The 19,517-nt window shown below is 33.5% G+C and overlaps 2 protein-coding genes across 2 annotated transcripts in view; one reads left to right on the top strand and one right to left on the bottom strand.

Annotated features, from left to right (window-relative positions):
* LOC145278358 (uncharacterized) overlaps nt 1-6,999 on the bottom strand; it is a 34,772-nt gene extending 27,773 nt beyond the window's left edge. Inside the window, exons 1-2 of the mRNA XM_080130650.1 lie at nt 6,875-6,999; nt 82-152 (exon numbers count right to left, since the gene is read on the bottom strand). Coding sequence (XP_079986776.1) covers nt 82-151 — 70 coding nt within the window. The 5' untranslated portion in view covers nt 152; nt 6,875-6,999. The remainder of the gene's footprint in view (nt 1-81; nt 153-6,874) is intronic.
* A 12,095-nt stretch (nt 7,000-19,094) lies between these two features.
* LOC145278357 (uncharacterized) overlaps nt 19,095-19,517 on the top strand; it is a 72,078-nt gene continuing 71,655 nt past the window's right edge. The window contains exon 1 of the mRNA XM_080130648.1: nt 19,095-19,330. Within this exon, the coding sequence (XP_079986774.1) occupies nt 19,261-19,330 (70 nt within the window). The 5' untranslated portion in view covers nt 19,095-19,260. The remainder of the gene's footprint in view (nt 19,331-19,517) is intronic.

Genomic DNA, 19,517 nt, shown 5'->3' with positions numbered 1-19,517 from the left:
GTCAGCATCCGCATCACTTCACCATCGAATAAAAAGTTTCAAAAGATAAAAGAAAAAGAAAGAGAAAGAGAAACAAATTACCGGCTGTTTCTTTTTCAAACATTTCAGCCTGGCACACGGCCACCAACAAAAGAACGATTAAATACTTCATGCTGAAAAATACAAAAACAAAAACAAATTTTAGTTCTCTGACACCACGGAGAATTTTACAAAATAAAATGTGCGAAAACTCTTGAAATAATTTCTAGTAATTCGCATTTTCTACATTATTTGTTCGAGAAGGACGTTGCAGCTTGCTTGAAGCATTGTGCATAGCGTGAAAAGACTTTGTGTTTGAAGGCTATATCAATGCAGTTTGTAGGAAACATTGTGAACACGAGTTAGTATATCTCGTATCCTAGAAATTGATTTGATAGCCAGTCTGCGACATTGACTTCCATAAATAAATGAATGAATGAACAAATAAAAAAATAATACAGACAGAGGAAAGCCCCACCGAACAGTTGTACACGTTTCTTTTCATTTTCTCCCCTGAAGAAAAGATTCTACTCTTGAAAATTAGGAACATCAACACCCACCATCTTGTACGACATATTATGTTGGTAAATAAACGTAATATAATTGAAATTGAAAATTATTGAAAATTCCTTCTAATATTGTCATTATCTAACATATAAACGGCTATATGTCTGTCTGTCGGTTTGTCTGTCTCCATATTTTCAAATTCTATCTCCTCCGAAACTAAAAGTCGTAGAGCGGCGCTAGGGGGCCTCACATGTTTGGATTTTTTACGGGCCGTTCTTTTATAGCCGGGCCGGTTTTTACAGTTTTACGGGCCGTTTTTTTTTAGCCGGTTAAAATCATTTTTAAGTGGATCAAAAATAGGTTAAAATCATTATTAAGTGGGTAAAAAATAGGTTAAAATCATTTTTAAGTGGGTCAAAAATAGGTTAAAATCATTTTTAAGGGGGTCAAAAATAGGTTAAAATCATTTTTAAGTGGGTCAAAAATAGGTTAAAATCATTTTTAAGTGGGTCAAAAATAGGTTAAAATCATTTTTAAGTGGGTCAAAAATAGGTTAAAATCATTTTTAAGTGGGTCAAAAATAGGTTAAAATCATTTTAAGGGGGTCAAAAATAGGTTAAAATCATTTTTAAGTGGGTCAAAAATAGGTTAAAATCATTTTTAAGTGGGTCAAAAATAGGTTAAAATCATTTTTAAGTGGGTCAAAAATAGGTTAAAATCATTTTAAGGGGGTCAAAAATAGGTTAAAATCATTTTTAAGTGGGTCAAAAATAGGTTAAAATCATTTTTAAGTGGGTCAAAAATAGGTTAAAATCATTTTTAAGTGGGTCAAAAATAGGTTAAAATTGAAAAAAAAAATTGTTATGCATTTTCTACATTCATCTTAGTTTATTTTTTTAATTTTAAATCACTTTATATGCGTGTCACGTTGGTACAGTGGTAACGTCACCAGCTTTGAATGCTACAGTTTCGGTTTCGAGTCTAGCTGATGACATCTAAATGTTTATTTTAACTTTTGAAATCACGACTCTATAATAATATTTAGTAAAACCCCGGGATACGGTGACCCTAGGATACGGTTTTCAGGTTACGATGTAGAATACAATGCTTTTCCGTCCTCTGGTTACGATAGTTTCCCCGCCCTACGGTGTTATTTATAATGTTATTTGATTATATACATGTGTATTATATACTGTCCTGTATTTTGTTCCTGATTTTAATGCAGTATCCTGGGGTTCTATTGTATACGAAATCTGGACAAATTAAAATATCATATTTAAGCGTATTTTACGCCCGGGCAAAGCCAGGCGTCCCCCCGCTAGTTCTTTTATATACTAACTCGTGTCCACGGTGTTTCCTACGAACCGCATTGATATAGTCTTCAAACACAACCCCCTTTACATTATTTGTAGACTTTTAAAATAGTATCTCTCCTTATGACGTCACGCTGATCTTCATCTAACAGACTGAATGGACGAACACTTATTATTACACTCATGTAGTGCTCGCTTGTTATCTTTTACCAATGAATTTTTAATGATGAGATGTTCATTAAACCAACCATTACTGCCTTTTTAATTATGTTTATGAATTTTTGAGATGAGGATTGATAGTTCGTATTATTTGCATCATTCGGACTACTGTTCTCATGTTTACTGTTGTTCTCACATCATTGCAGTCGTTGTAACCTTCGAACTTCTTCACGTGTATCTTGTCGGGGAAACTCGAAATCTGCACGGAATTTCGAAAAGTGCCCTTTTTTCAATACACGGGGGGTAGCATGCTATGTTCCGACAGCCATGACCAGGTAGAAGTCTTAAGTAATTTATAATTGTATTTTGAGTTTCGCTCGCATTGAGTAACAAGAAGCCCCAAGAAGAGTAAAAGAAATAAGTACATTTATCCACTACCCCACGAATCCTTCCAGACAATTCTAGTATGAATTTTAGGAGCCTTAATGCGAATTTTATTTTTAGATCCAGGGGTCGCATGCTCCCGTGCATCTAAAAACAAAAGGGGTTCCGTTCGAAATTCCGTGCACATTCCTAAGTTCGAACGAAAGATTCCCGAGTTCAACAAAATACACCTGAAGAATGTGTCAAGATAAGAAAAAATGTCCGAATAATCTAAATAATGTTTAATGACGGCCACTCTCCAGATTAGCTTGACCTTGGGTCATCTCCAGCTTTTTTGGCAAGTTGAGTAAATAGGAAAACTACATCGATAATTAAAGAAGGCGCTTTAATTTTAAGTCGTAAATTGTTCAATTTCTGGTGCATCACTTAGTTTCCTATTCTCTCCTACTTTGATTAAGCATCACATTTGCAGGAATGAGAATTCATAGTGTTAAGTTAGTACTTGCTTACTGCTGACCCATTCAGAACATTCATATTTTTATCCATCATTTTTATTCGGTAATTTAACTACATGTATATTAATTATTAGTGCTGCTCTGAGCATTTTTCTAAGACGTTTCTAACGCCAAAATTCACTATCAGTAGTCAGGGACGACTGTACAACTAAAATTATGAATTCATGTTTCTTCGGCACACGAAGAAAAGGTGATATAAAATAGAATGTCTGGCAGCAATTATTAATCCATATTCCAATTGGATTTTTTTTCCGAACAAAATATTATATATAGCAATATTTGTCGATAGACACACATATTTGCGTAACAATGTTATCACATGTAACTATTTATTTTACAACGGGGCTCAATATGTGTCGACTGATTCCAACGGGGCTCAATATGTGTCGACTGATTTCTACGGACGCTAAAAGTATTGTCACATTTGAGCTAGTACATCTGCTACTTGTCTCTCACTCATGAACAGAGCTCAAAAGAGAGTGGCCTACCTAATAGGTCTCGAACTGTCAGATAGGTTTCAATCTCTGTCCCATCGACGAAATGTTGCATTCCTCCGCCTGTTTTACAAGTATTTTAATAGTAGGTGTTCCAACGAACTACAAGTCTTTGTGCACCCTCTATGACAATACCCCCGATAAACCCAACAAACAGCAGAGTCCCACCCCTACACAACAGAGATCCCCAGATGACAGAAAACCTTCTACTCAAATAGTTTCTTCCCTAGAACTAGTAGACTTTGGAATTCCCTTTCGGGTTCCTGTTTCCCTGACTGTACTTACAATCAGAAGTTCAAGTGTAATGTGAATAGACATCTTGCTTCACAACTCCCTACATAGTATCTCAGCAAATTATGTCCCAGATACAAGTTCCCCTAGATGAAAGAGGCACTGTGCCTTGTTTGGGGTGAAAAGGCAATATTATAAAATGCATAACGTGCATTTTATAATATTGCAATTTTCATTAATATTTTTTTACTTTATTACTTTTCGGGCATAATTTTAGTCGTACATTTTTAGTAAAACCCTTTTGAAATGTGACCTAAACAAAGGAAGTAACTGATATTTTGAAATCATAGGCTATTATTTAATCCTACCCCTACACGGCAGACATCCCTAGATAAAAGAAAGCCTTATACTCTAATAGGTTATTCCCTAGAACACTAGACTTCGGAATTCCTGCCTGGGTTCTTACTTCCCTGACTGTACTGACATGCAGAAGTTCAAATGTAATATAAACAGATATCTTGCTGCTCAACTCCCTATATAAAAAAAACGAATATTTTTAATTGCTTACATTCTTCCGTTCTCCCTTTCGTTTAGATTCTCTATCTTCCTAACTAAGCAAGTAAGTTTTCACAGGAACGTGTTAACCCAATTATTTTCAACAAATGCAAATCGTTTCAACCCATTCTTAAGCTGGTTGCAATACCGAAGGATCTAAACACCCCCTCCTTCGTATTTTTGTACAAGGGATGCGGAGGCAAGTGACAAAAAGAAAAGGCTCCATTACTCAAGTGTAGCAAAGCGCGTGGGAATATATCAGCAGGAGCTCTAAGATAGCTGGCTGTCGACGATATTAGCAGCAGTAGCCGGAAAAAGCACATATGCAAATTAGAAAATATGCGTGAGAAGAAAAGGAACAAAAGGATACGGCGTTGTGAGAGAAGAAAAAGTGTAGTTGAAAAAAGATGTAAAGTTAAAGACAAGAAATGGCTGTCTACGGCCGGCGTGTAGTGGAGCAGAAAGAGAAACTCCCAGGTGAGGTAGACTTGTGGCCCCGCAGTCGCAACGGGATACTTTTAAGCTGGCGTCAAGATGGAGAGAAAGAAAATCATAATAAACGACTTGTGCTAATAAAAAAGAAAAGCCGAGTCGGATTTATTTATTTTTGTTTGCTTATTCCTTTTTGATGGTGCCAGATGGTGTGTGGGTCTAAGAGAGGTTTGAATTGTAACGAACATGGTTCAAGCGTAATGGTCACGTGACACAATATCAGTTATCATAAACTCACACACATGCACTAACAAGAACAAGATAAATCCATGCACACACAATACCACGCTGCCAAATACTTACATACATATATTACTTACACACGCATATTCACACAATACCCATACTGACCTACACAATTCTAAGTCATAATTAAATCAACTTTAAACACGTATTTGTATAAATAACAGAAAATAACTTTTATATTCTCATCTTTTGTAAAAAAAAAAATTTATTCTAAAATTTCGTTTATTTCACAATTTATAAAGATATGTTTATGTTTTAGATAACACTTGCAAACTGGTGACACTTTTATTCTTCCAAGTTTTCATTTATTTCTTTTTTTATATGCATAACCCCCTCTCTCTTTATATATATATGTATATTTCTGTAGAAATATATTTTCTTATTATATATCAATATTCATATAAGACGCTCAATGTAATTACAGAGCAATTCAATATGGCGTAATGGAAAAATATAAAGGTATCTGCAGCCTCTCTTTCAATTTTCCAATTTTTACCATGTCAAATCACATTTTAATTCCTTTTGACGGATTGATTGTTGCTATTTCTTCTGATGAGTTAAGGGCATAATAGATTCACTGATTGATATAATAATTAAGTGATTGATTTTGCGCTACAAAACAGATAATGTCAAGAATTGTATAAGTCAACTAAATTGAAGGAATAAATTATAAGATGCTCAACATCATGAATTTCGGGATATAGCTTTTTGTCATTTATTCTCTCTCTCTGTATATATATATATATATATATATATATATATATATATATATATATATATATATATATATCCACAGTCAAGCAACGTCACATCTCACAAGAGTCATGACAGCCAACAAATTGGAAGTTCAAAACTCGAGTTTCGCCCTCATTAGGGCTCATCAGTTAGACATATCCAAACTCGGGATTCGAAACCCTAAGCGGATATGTGTATCTGATGAGCCCAAATGAGGGTAAAACTTGAGTTTTGGACTTCCGGTTTGTTGGCTGTCATGGCTCTTGTAAGTTGCGACATTATTTGACTGAATTATATAATCTGTTACATTCTGAAAATTATATATATATATATTTTTTTCCCATCATTTTCTTCCTTTACTAAGATATAACTTTTATATGCAATTAATATTCAACGTTGGTGTTAGGGTTCTTAGCAATACTCAAAGACGCTATCGTCGTCCAAAATGGCCCTACCAAAACTAGAAACCACAGAAAGGAAGTGAATTTTGCAATATTGTTTTAGTTAGATGCTTCTTATATTTTTCATATATAGTGCTCTAACTTCGATGGAAGCTTTTAAATAATTTTATTATAATTATTTTTGAATATCCACATGTTTATTTGTTTGAACTTAATCAAGATTCATCAGCGTGGTTATTTATAACTGTATCACCGATCGCAGGGTTCGAAGGGAAATATTCCTATCATTCATTTACTATCTAACAAAATCGCAAAATGATTTCTACGAACGCTAAAAAGGAAATAGCTCTAATTGTTACCCCCTTATTTTTATCTTGCTTTGTTGAGATTTTCTTTCTTGTGTGTTTTTTTTGGAAATATTTGAAGTCGCAAACGTCGTTCAAAATGGCTCAACCAAAACCAAGGAACCATGCGACAGATACCGAAAAATTACAAAGAATGAAGCGCTTCATTTAATAACAGTATTACATACGCAAGCACGAATCTTGAAAAACAAACAAACAAAAAACAAAAACAAAAAAAAAACAAAAAAAACAAAAACAAAAAACAAAAAACAAAACAAAAACAAAAAAACAGCTTCATACACTCTAACAAACATCACATATTATTTATGGGAATTGTGAAAGAAAGTTATGAGTAAAACATTGGTTCGAGGTTGGTTCATATCTGTCGATGGAATCTATACAGATGTGGAAAAGTATATTAAAAAGTGAAACATTTTTTTTGCTTTGATCTTATCTGAAAAACCCGAAAAACATACTTACATGAAAGAATTGCAAGCAATTGGCAAAAGTTGAATGCTTAATTGAAATGTAGATTTAGAAGTTTATATATACGCTCGTTTGGGATCGGGATAGGGGGGTGTTGAAGAAAGGTCATATGTCAATAGAGGGCTAGGGTGAGGGTGGGTACTTTTTTCATTTCTTACGGAATGAGAAACATCTGCTTTTTCTCTTCCTCGCTCAATATATATATATATATATATATATATATATATATATATATATATATATATATGTTGAGAGAGAGAGAGAGAGAGAGAGAGAGAGAGAGAGAGAGAGAGAGAGAGAGAGAGAGAGATTGCCTGATACCACGTAAATGATGTCAAAGATAAAGGACGATATTTGATGTTTGTTCAAAACAGGTGCCGTTTTTACAGCAGAACGAAAGACACTTCTTTTTTATTTCTGTCTTTTGGGTGAATTTCTTTAGATGCGTCCTACGGAAGGCTTTAATTTCGTTGGTTATTCGCTCGCTCGGTCGAACCGTCACACTTAAATTTTGTTTAATATTTATTAATATAAAAGCAAATACGGTTAATTATTACAGCAGCTTTGAAAAGTGCGTACAACATTTGTGTTTAAAATTCTCATTCTTTAAAAATGCATTTTATGTCTCTCAAGCCTAAGTTTGTGTTATAATTTACGTTTGCTCTGCCAGGTTTATGTCCAAAATAGTTCTTTCATCTGTAAGTAAAAATATAATTTTCTTTTGTCGATTGAAAGACAGTGGAACCCCAGGATACAGCATTACAAATTAGTAACAAAATACAGTACATTATATAATACACATGTATATAATCAAATAACATTTTAAATAACACCGTAAGGCGGGGTAAATGTAGTAACCAGGGACCGGAAAACATCGTATTTCACATGAGAAAAACGTATCCTCGGGCCACCGTTTCCTGGGGTTCTACTTATCTTGTGAGTACCTTGTAAAAAACTTTGCCCTCCTCTGGGGCTTCATGAGGTCTTGAAGTTTGGGAAACCCTGGTTAAATTAACTGTAGTTGATTGCGCGTTCAGGTTTCCAGGTTTATGAACGTCTCTAAATCAAACTTGATTGTCATGCTGGAAGAAAAAAAACAAAACAAAACAAAAAAACGAAACAAAAAACCCCCCAGAAAACAATCACCTGTAAATGCAGATGTTGCTCAGAAAGAAACAAAAATATTTAATTGGTCCGGTTTCATGAAAATGTTTTACGAGGTGCCTTCAATAAGTTTCCAGACTTTTTTTCGTATAGGCACTTTTATTGATAGTACACATGAAACTCTAGTCCCATTCGAAGTAATCTCCTCCGGCTGCAATGCACTTGTTGTATCGTTCCGACAACTTCTGGAAGGTTTCATATCCTCAATTGTCTCATAACGGCAGCCTCTAAGGTTTTCCTTGAGCTCAGGAAATAAGCAAAAATCACAAGAAGCAAGATCTGGAAGGGTGAGGAACTATCTTGGTCAAATAGTATGTGGTAAGGATGGAACCCCATTGGAGGTCCTGGATATGACCTTAAATTATATCCGATGGTGAGGCCCCAGCTTGCAGGTTTTGGGGAGTGTGAAGCCACCCCTTAATTGACATTGCCCCCAGGTCCACTCTGACCCGGAGTGGTAGTATCTGTTAGGGTCCCAACTATGGGTTAAATAGAAACCGGCTTGAAAAAATTTTTCTTCAAAATCACTGGATTCTGCATTAAATAACCTAAAAAGGATTGATATGCCGTAAAACAAAAACAACCAATCAACCAACCCCATTGGAACAAAATTCGCGCAAATCTTCGGCATCTTCAGTTCCTCGTGAATAATTATGTGTACAGTTCACTCGGTGACATCAAACTGTGCATTTATTGTCTGTATAGACACACGACGGTCCTTATACATGAAATTTTTTATTTGGCTAAACAACTTTGATATTCTGACTTCTTTACTCCTCCCACACCTCTCGTCATCCCTCACAGACTCCTTGCCTTCTTTGAATCTCTTATGCCAAACACAAACTGATGTTCGATTTATGCAAGACGGCCCAAAGAAATAAATAAAAATCCGGGTCAGCATTTTTTCTTTTTTAACAAAAATTTTTTTTTATCGTTATTCTTCCGTCTCGACAAAAACTTAAAAGACTCTCGCCATCGTCCATCTCGTTCGATGTACACTTTTCTTCTTCCTCCGACCACATGCCAGCCACAGCCGGCCCATTCTCGTCATCGACTTTACACGTCCATTTTCTTCGACGTCAACTTTATTTCTCTCCCAAGCACGTGATGCACTTTTTCTCTTTTTCTTATCGCACCAATTCGCGCACACTTTCTAATTTGCATATACGCGTATTTTTCGGCTGCTGCTGGTTCTAATCTCTTCGCAAGCCAGCTATCCTTCGCTGCTGCTAATATTTTCTCACACGCTCAGATTTACTGTGTTGCGATGGTAGTAACAGTAATCCGCGTTATGCATATGATTTTTCAACTAAATGTGTTCTCCTCATTTTCTTTTAATAATAATTTGTATCGCTGAACAAAAATGTAAAACACCTAACATGTCCGAATTTGTTGCCCGTAGCAATGTTTTCAGATTTTCAGATTGATATTATAACTAACGCATTCATTGAGATATGAATAAGATCGAACGCAATTGATGGACATATGTTGGAACGTCTCTTTTTGAATTATTATGTAGGCATATATTTTCCCTTGGAATTTTATAATTTAACTCCGAGAATCTATTTAAAAGTTTAATACTTATATATTTTAAATGAATAACTTCTAATAAATAAATCTAAGCGTTATGTGATGTTCTGGTCGCCAATTTTGAATACTACCCGACTAAGCAATATGGCTGCCGATTTGACATAATACATAAATTTGATTGGTTGTTTTTGTTTGACATAATACATAATTTGATTGGTTGGTTGCTTTTGTTTTACGGCATATCAGTCCTTTTCAGATTTTTTAATGCCGAATCCAGTGATTTTAAAGAACATTTTTTAATAGAGTATATCTGTTTTTTTTTCATGTCAGTTTCTACTTAACCCATAGTTAGGACCCTAACAGGTACTACCACTCTGGGTGAGAGTGAACCTGGGAGCAATGGCAATTAAAGGGTGGCTTTACACTCCCCAAAGCCCACAAGCTGGGGCTTCACCATCGGATATAGTTTAAGGTCATATCCAGGACCAACATAATTTGAATTCTATTCTTTTCCATGTTAATTGATGGTTGCCTAGGGGTTGAATACCAAGCTGCAGTGTCAAAGGTTGCTTTGCAACTGGGTTCTATCCACCGGCAATAATTATCATTCTCTACATGGTCAATTCATAATAATATAAGAACAGAGAAAAATAAACAAAACGCCTGTTTTGTTTATTTTTCTGTGTTCTTATATTATTATGCGCTTATGCAAATGAAAAAGGTAAATTTAAAATTAAAGATTAAAAATTCAGATAAAAGGATACAGACGAAAGTATTACTAATTTTTAATTGGCCAGAGAAGTATTAATTACGCCCGTTTCGTGATCTCTAAGTGATAAAAAACTTTAACGATTCGAAATAATCTTTTTTCTTCGACTGCTTGTAAAATGGGATATTTCTACTGACTTGGATTACGCACATTTTGCATTTGGATCTATTTGTTAACTTATATAAGCATTTCGTCTTGGAAATATCTAACCTCTCCATATCCTTTAAACTGGATTTTTAATTTTTAATTTACTTTTTTACTTTTTCATTTTTCGTTTCTTTTCCCCATTTCATGAACATTTTGCCCTAAAACGTTGTGTGCATATATGACTAGTTTTCATATAATGCTCCTTTTCAAGTTACGCTAGTATCAGCAAATTCAAATCTTCGCTATAATATTCATTTGTTAATATTTTTCCTCCTACGAGAAGAACGCATTTCTTTGAAATTCCGCGGTTTAAGGAAATTTTAATATTTATTATCTGAGTATCCAGTCGAACACTAAATTCTTGTAAAGAATAATTTACAGTCTTAAATTGTCTTCCCTCTCCCCCTCTATCTCTGTCTGTCTCTCTCTCTCTCTCTCTCTCTCTCTATATATATATATATATATACGTGTATATATATATATATATATATATATATATATATATATATATAGTAATTTATAAAATATATATGGCGATTAAGCTACACTGAATATTCGGCGTTTCATCCACTTTAGGATTCGTCAGGCTTATGCGCGAATTCTGTGGTTGTTTCTCGTTTTTATAGGGCCCTCTTCTGTTGAGGATTTTAGTTAGCCAATCAGCTTTCTAGTATCCACCGCGCCCCTTCCTATCAGCCAATGAACATGCATTTTATCGAACAAAGGATCTGTTTTAGAACTAGGTTAGTGGTTTAAGGCAGACGTTTTCCTCCTTTTTTATTTTTTTTATACATATATAAATATACATATGTGTACATACATATATGCACATATACATACATATATATATATGTGTGATCGTTTATGTATATTCATGTTTATTTAATTTATTTATTTGTTTATTTTCTATTGTTTTTGTTAGTTTTAAAGCTGTTTTGTATCGCTATCCTAGAGTAAGTTTTATTTTGTGAACACAGTTATTTGCTATTTCTCTTCTACAGTTTAATAGATTTTGGGGTTCTTTAAAGTACAGGATAGCAAATTTTTCATGAAGGCATAATTTACATGTGTCGTCTAAATGTCTACACGTGGTAGCTTATCTTATTTTCCATTCGACTACCGGCTACCAGTGTAGCTTAATCGCCATATATATTTTATAAATTACTAACTAGCTCTACCTACGTATTGAGCACTTTTGAAGTAAATACTTAAAGTTTACACATAAATCTATACTTTCGGATATTAATTTTATGTGAGTAAATGAAGTAGTTATATATATATATATATATATATATATATATATATATATATATATATATATATATATATATATATGTGAGGGGGGCACGGCTTTGCCCGGGCGTTATTTAAAATATGATATTTTAATTTGTTCAAATTTCGTATATATTATAATAGAGTCGTGATTTCAAAACTAAAAATTAGCATTTAGGTGCCATCAGCTAGAATCGAAACTGTAGCATTCAAAGCTGGTGACGTTACCACTGTACCAACGTGACACGCATATAATCCGATTAAAAATTAGAAATAAACTAAGATGAATGTACAAAAAATTTTAACAGTTTTTTCATTTTGACTTATTTTATAAACAATCTTAAAAACAATTTTAAGCTTCTAAAAACCCATAAAAACGGCCAGTAAAAAAAAATCCAATCATTTGAAGCCCTCTAGTGCCGCTCTATGACTTTTAGTTTCGGAGGAGACAGAGTTTGAAAATATCGAGAGACAAACAGACATTTATATATAATATATATATTATATATGAAAGGACTGTGGTTGAGGGCTATGACAATGCAGTGTGTGTGTATGTGTGCGTGAGAAAGAAATAGAGTGAGATAGAGAGAGAGAAAGAGAGAGAGAGGGGGATAGAGAGAGAGAGAGAGAGAGAGAGAGAGAGGGAAAAACTCCCGGTCCGATAACTTATCTCGATTATCAATTTTAATAAAAAGTTTGTTTTTTATCCACGCAATTGTAAGTAAGTTGGAAGTTAGGAGTTGACAAGTGCGTGAAATAAGAAAAGATTTTTCCAGACTTGTGCGTAACAAACTTTCTAATAAAAAAAATCACACAGTGGTATTTTTTCGAACAAATATTTTTATCTGAAAAGAAATTCGATAGTAACTTTATATTGTAGTCAAAGTTTTGATTTATTGAGCACATCAACGTCGCCATGTTTTTTCCTAAAATTATTCATTGATATTCGCGAAAAACTATTTCTTTTGGAAACAATCACTTATGACCATGGCTCTGCTCAATAACTATATGGAGAATCATCATAATGTCTTTGGAGATCGAAGCCAAAGTTGAAATGATTATATACGGACGTATTGATCTCTGTTATGAATATCATCAGCGATCATAGCCAGACATTTGGGTTAGGGTTAGTTAATCGTAACCGGAATTTACTGTGCCGGTCGAGCTATAATTGTGGCAGACGTCCGGGCACACACACACACACACACACACACACACACACACACACACACACACACACACACACACACACACACACACACACACACACACGCATATATATACATACATATATATACATACAAACACACATATACACACATACATATATACACACATACACACATATAAACTCATACATACACATATATGTACATACACACGCATACACACATATACACACATACATATATACACACATATAAACTCATACACACATATATGTACACACATATACACACATATAAACACATGCACACATATATACACACATACACACATATATACACACATATACACACATGCACACATATATACACACATACACACATATATACACACATATACACACATGCACACATATATACACACATGCACACATATTCAATTCTTGTGATTGTTTTGGTAACTCTAAACATGCATAATCTTATATTAATTTTTTTAATTTCATTTAACTCCCATTTAATCTCATTTAGCTCTAGATGACCTATCACACCTTTCTATTGAGCTGATCATATATCTGCAGTATTCTGAACGACTGGATGTAATTCACATATTTCCCCCTGCATTATAATGGTTAGCTATACAAGGTGTTCTTAAAGTCTTGGACACATTTCAAGTCCTCATATCTGCTTAACTATTCATCTGCTATTCATTGTTTCATTTCTTTTCAGATCCAGTAATGGCATCCACTCAACCAGAAAACGCGTCTTTTTTTGTGCTGATTTTGCAAAAACTGAATTATGGATACTTGCGTTTCGCAGAAAATTCGGAAAACAGCCACCAGAGAGACAGTCCATAGTGAGATGGCATGGTTAATTCATGCCGCCATTCCAAGAGACGTGGATGAAGTGAAGGCCCGAATAACAGTTTGGCAAGAATTGGAATATCGACTTGATGTGTGTAGACGAACCAATGGTGTTCACATTGAACATCTTCGAATATTCCATAAAAAAAAATGGAGCTTTCTGAATATACCAGATGCGTTTTTATATCCTTAATAGTTCTCGAGATATTCAAAGTCAAATGTGTCCAAGACTTTTAAAACACCCTGTATTACCCATTGTTCTCAAGGTTGTGATTTCAGACGATTACGTTTATATATTTCTATCTATAAAGTTGAGTTTTTCTCGCTCTGACATTGATATTATAAAAACCTACTTTTTTAATCAAAATATTATTAAAACAATCTTTTTATATATTCAGTAATGGATATGCAAGCGACTTCATGAAGTTAAACTAATTTACACATTCCTTTGAGAAAAGAGCAGTCATTTTTTATGGTTTCTTGTTAGATGATTGGTTTTATTAAAATAATACGCTTCATTATTTTATGCAGAGTTTCTACATTCTGCATAATTACATAAAATTTAAGATGAAAACGTTTTAGCATACGAACATTATATATATATATATATATATATATATATATATAGTGATTGTTTGTGTATGTGCGAAACATCTCTACCAAACTACTCTCTGAATATTTGATCTAGAGACTAGAAACTTAGGGTTGCCGAAAAGTCCCAGGACACTATACATGTATTTTTAATAAAACACAGTATTTTTTTAATGAAACACACAGAAAACATATATATTCAACAAAAAAAGAGAACTTTATTAGAAACAAAGCAGAAAACAACTATAGTAATTTAGTGGTCTAGGGGATCAGTATGTTGGCCCTCGTTGTTCTTGCACAATTCCATTCGCCTCCAGGTTCTCTGTGCCAATTTTTTTAGAGAATTCCTTGATACGCTAGCAAAAGCTGCAATAATCGCATGTTTTAGCTAATCAATGGTTTCGTATCTAATACCAGAAACTTGACCTTTAATTAAACCCCATAATGAGTTGTCTGGAGTGGTCAAGTCGGGGCTTCGTGGTGGCCAAGCAAAAGAATTTGATCCGCGCCCAATCCATCAATCAGGAAACTCTGCATTTAGCAGCGCTCTCACATGAAGTGCATAATGTGCGGGTGCACCATCTTGCTGTAGCCATACACGATCCTTAATACCAAGTTCTATTAACTTGGGAATGAACCAGTTTCTAATCATGTTGGCATATGATTCCTGGTTGACATTGCCATCAAAGAAATAAGGACCAATCAAAGGTTCAGATGTCAATGCAGCCCAAATCATGACATGTGGAGGATTATTTTCAACTTCTTCTTTGTAAAAGGGGTTTTCTTTAGCCCAGAAATATATGTTTCGACTTTTAGAACTTTTATAAATGGCGCATTCATCGCTGAATATTATCTTTCTGTGATTTCTTGGACCATCAGGAAAGCGTTTTAAAAATTTCTCACAGAATTCTTTTCTTCGATCCATATCTTCATCTGACAACTGATTTACCGACATGGGCTTATAAGCTTTGACATCCAAGTCCTTTTTCATATGATCCATCATGGTAGCCCTTGGTATTCCAAGTTCAGCAGAACGTTTTCTGGTGGATTTCTTGGGAGACTGTTGCAGTGATTCTTGAACACCAGCACACGTTTCCTTTCGTGTTTCAGGCCTGCCACTTCTTGCCTGATCCAGAACGCTACCTGTTTCAAAAACTTTCTTCTCCCACAGATACAGATTACTTCTTGATGGCGCGGGCTTTCCAAATCTTTCTGTGAAAGCACTTCGAACATCTTCCATAGTCATGTCATTCCTGATGCGGTCATGAACCCAAACAGCAGCAATTAAGCGCTCCTCAACAATAAATACACTGATGTCAGTCATAACCTGAAAAAATAAATGAAATAAATTGTTTTAACAACATTAGAATATTAAAATCAATCATATTTAACAGCATTAAAATATTAAAAATAGAGTGTCCTGGGACTTTTCGGCCACCCTGTATAAGACTTTAGGACCTCGGGAACACTTTCGATTTGGTTTTAACATGTAGCAATAACTGCTAAGAGATGAAAATTGAAAAGCGAAACAGTTGATCATGGCAAAAGTAAATTAATATCTTCAGAGCATTGAAATCGCTTAATTTTAAATCGTTATTTATCTGCCTGGTGATAGCTCCAACGGTAACGACGAACTCTGAGGCGCTAAATAACAACTATGATTGGAGCGCTGAATGTTTTAGTTTCGATTCCAGCTGATGGCACCGAAACCAAACTTTTGAAACCATCATCATAGATATATATTGGGTACAATATAATAATAAATACGAAATTCGCATAAATTAAAATATATTTTAGTGTATTTTACGATCGGTCAACGCTGGGCGACCTGCTAGTAGATATATATATGTGTGTGTGTTTTTTGAACATTCTTGAACTAAATACTGAAAATTAATACATAAAACTTTATAATATATATATATATATATATATATATATATATATAATTCTAGCACGGCAGTGTTTGAATATACGGTTTAGTGTTAGTTTTACTCATTTATAAGTGCTTTAAAGCTTCACCGCTCACTCATTTTACGACCAAATTTCAAACAATTTTAACAGTTCATAGGTGACCTTCTCAGCTATATATATATATATATATATATATATATATATATATATATATATATATATATATATATATATATATATAAAAAATCAATTTTCGTTCAGTAAAACAAACATTATAATAATATTACTGGTTTTCAAAAGTTCTCAGAGGAAGAAACAGTAAGACCTTTTTTTCTAGTTGATTGTTGGTTATCATAGCGGGGAAGATGACGTAAGAAGATATAAAAAAGGAAAAATGTTAACGTAGGGAAAATGTTCGAAAGCAACATTATATATATATATATATATATATATATATATATATGCATATATATATTATCTCATATGTTTCCTTTCTTGCAATGTTTCCATTCGTTGCGTACCAGCATTGTTCGCCCTGTCGTCACGATTACGTCGATTCAGCTACTACTGTCGCTAATAATTCACCGCTGTCCCGATCTGTCGCTCACCTGTACTGTCGTTGATAATTCACCGTCGCTGTGCTCAATCGCTAACCGACCTTTCGCCTGGCCTCGCCGGCCAAAACTGACTGCTGACTATTTATTTACTTAATTACGTCTTTTATTTGATTTTTTTTATTTAGTCAATTTAAGAAGTTAGTATTAACTTTTTAAAGGATTGTTGACAATGCAAACCTGGAAAAATCATGGATTACATAGAAAAATGTGGGCATTACAGCTAATATGACTAAGATTATACTTAGAAAAGTAAAAAGACTAGTTGTTAAAACTGGAAAAGAAAAAGACATAATATTCTAGTAAAAAATATGATAAATTTATAGCTTAAAATATTGCAGCATTAAGAATTGATTATATAATGTTAAATTGAATTAAAAAAAATCTTAATGCTGCAATATTTTCAGTTATAATTTTTGACAAATTCCATCGAAAAATAAAAATACAAAAATAAAAATACAAAAAAAAATGGACCATTTCGATCATTGCGATCGACTCTTAAAAATCATTGAGCGTAAAGATTAGAGTTTAGATAATTGATTGATTTTCGATCGATGTTTAGGGCAGTCTACAGGAATAATGAATGAGCAATAATTCTGTTTTTGGAGGAGGTAGTTTCTTTTCTGAAAAACAACGTTAAACAATTTCAGAGACGATACTCGAACATAAACATTACACCATTTCAATATTTTTAGATCTGTTTTCTATATTTATTTTCTATGCTTTTTCTATGTTTTTTTTATATATTTATTTTCTATGTTTTTCTATGTTTTTTCTATGTTTTTTCTATGTTTTTTTATATATTTATTTTATATATTTATTTTCTATATTTGTTTTCTATGCTTTTTCTATGTTTTTATATATATTTATTTTCTATATTTTTTCTATGTTTTTTTCTATGTTTTTTCTATGTTTTTCTATGTTTTTTCTTTGTTTTTCTATGTTTTTTCTATGTTTTTTCTATGTTTTTTCTATGTTTTTCTATGTTTTTTCTATGTTTTTTCTTTGTTTTTTTTCTATATTTATTTTCTATATTTATTTTCTATATTTGTTTTCTATGCTTTTTCTATGTTTTTATATATATTTATTTTCTATGTTTTTTCTATGTTTTTTCTATGTTTTTTTCTTTGCTTTTTTCTATATTTATTTTCTATATTTATTTTCTATATTTATTTTATATGTTTATTTTCTATGTCTTTTCTATGTTTTTTCTATGTTTTTTTATATATTTATTTTCTATGTTTATTTTCTATATTTGTTTTAAAGAGGATCAAGGCTTGATTTTTCGCTCGGCAAAAATTCCTTCCGCATTCGAGAGTTTAAGATATCACCAGTTTTCTTTATTGTTATCTATTGTATCTTCTCAGCTTCCCCTTCATATTTCGCTCATTCTTTTTTCAAACTTTTTAGTATTATTCCTAGTGCCATACGATTGTTATTGTTATCTTGACTTTCTTCATGCTTCATATCCCTTTCAGCTTTGTGTATTTGTTTCGCTTTTCGTCTTCTTACATGTTCAACGATGCAATCTACGATTTGGCAGGATTTTTTCTTGTTAATTATCCTGACATCTTGTCCTCTTCGTTGGATGCGTTTAGTTTTTCGTAGGTTCATGTATAATGCTATTTGTTTTTGCTTTCAAGTACTGTTACTGGTTTGTGATTGTACCATTTGTCTGGGTGTTCAAGATGCAGTTGTTTGCATAGTTCCCAGTGTACTGATTTCCCCACTCCGTTCCCCTTCCGCCTCCTTCTCCTTTTTTATTGTGAAGATGAAACTACCAAGCAATTACAAAGGCTGCAACAATAGGGATTATGGGTGGCGCAATTCTTATGGTTTTGTTGAAGGTATTTTCACCTGTTATATCACCACCAGGTAAACACTAATCCTGTCAGCAACAAGAACAAAAAAGATTTCCAGTGAGTAATGCCGACGGTAGGAGTCGCAGTAGAGGTGAGGGACGAACCCCTTTTAATTCGGACAAAAACAAAAGGACACATAAAAAATACAAAGAAACCAAAAACAAAACACAAAGAAACGGAAAACAAAATACAAAGAAACCAAAAACAAAACACAAAGAAACGAAAAACAAAATACAAAGAAACCAAAAACAAAATACAAAGAAACAAATATCACAACATAAACTAAAACATTGTTTCGTTTTTGTTGTCTAAAGTTTATGATTATTTTCTTTTCTTAAAGTAAAAATCCACTCCTTCATCTTCAAATAGCCGAAGGGTCCGAAAACTCAAGACAGGCTCGTCCTAGTACAAACTGGGGAGTTCGTTTGAAACACTTTTAACATCGAATTTCCAACTGACGCAACGCAATTATATTTTTCTCCAACCGAACGAAAATGAAGATATTTGTTTTCCTATTTTTGGTGACTTTTTGTCAGGCAGGCATGGAAGAAAAAGACGAAGAAGGTAAGAAGTTATAGCTCCAAGCATATAATATCCTTTTATTTTGTCTATCAGGAACGTCGGCTTTTCAGTTCATGAGAGAATACACCCTTTTCCTAATTTTAAATGAACACTAATCGCCACGCTAACCACCGCGTCGTTTCTGCCAATCATACTTGCACTCCTCACCAATAAAAAAAAAAAAATTTCT

Source organism: Euprymna scolopes, chromosome 6 (assembly GCF_053919585.1).
Source record: "Euprymna scolopes isolate OS-2025 chromosome 6, ASM5391958v1, whole genome shotgun sequence".
NCBI lineage: Eukaryota > Metazoa > Mollusca > Cephalopoda > Sepiida > Sepiolidae > Euprymna > Euprymna scolopes.
The sequence above is the reverse complement of the archived record's forward strand: the minus strand, read 5'-3'. Positions and strand labels throughout refer to the sequence as shown.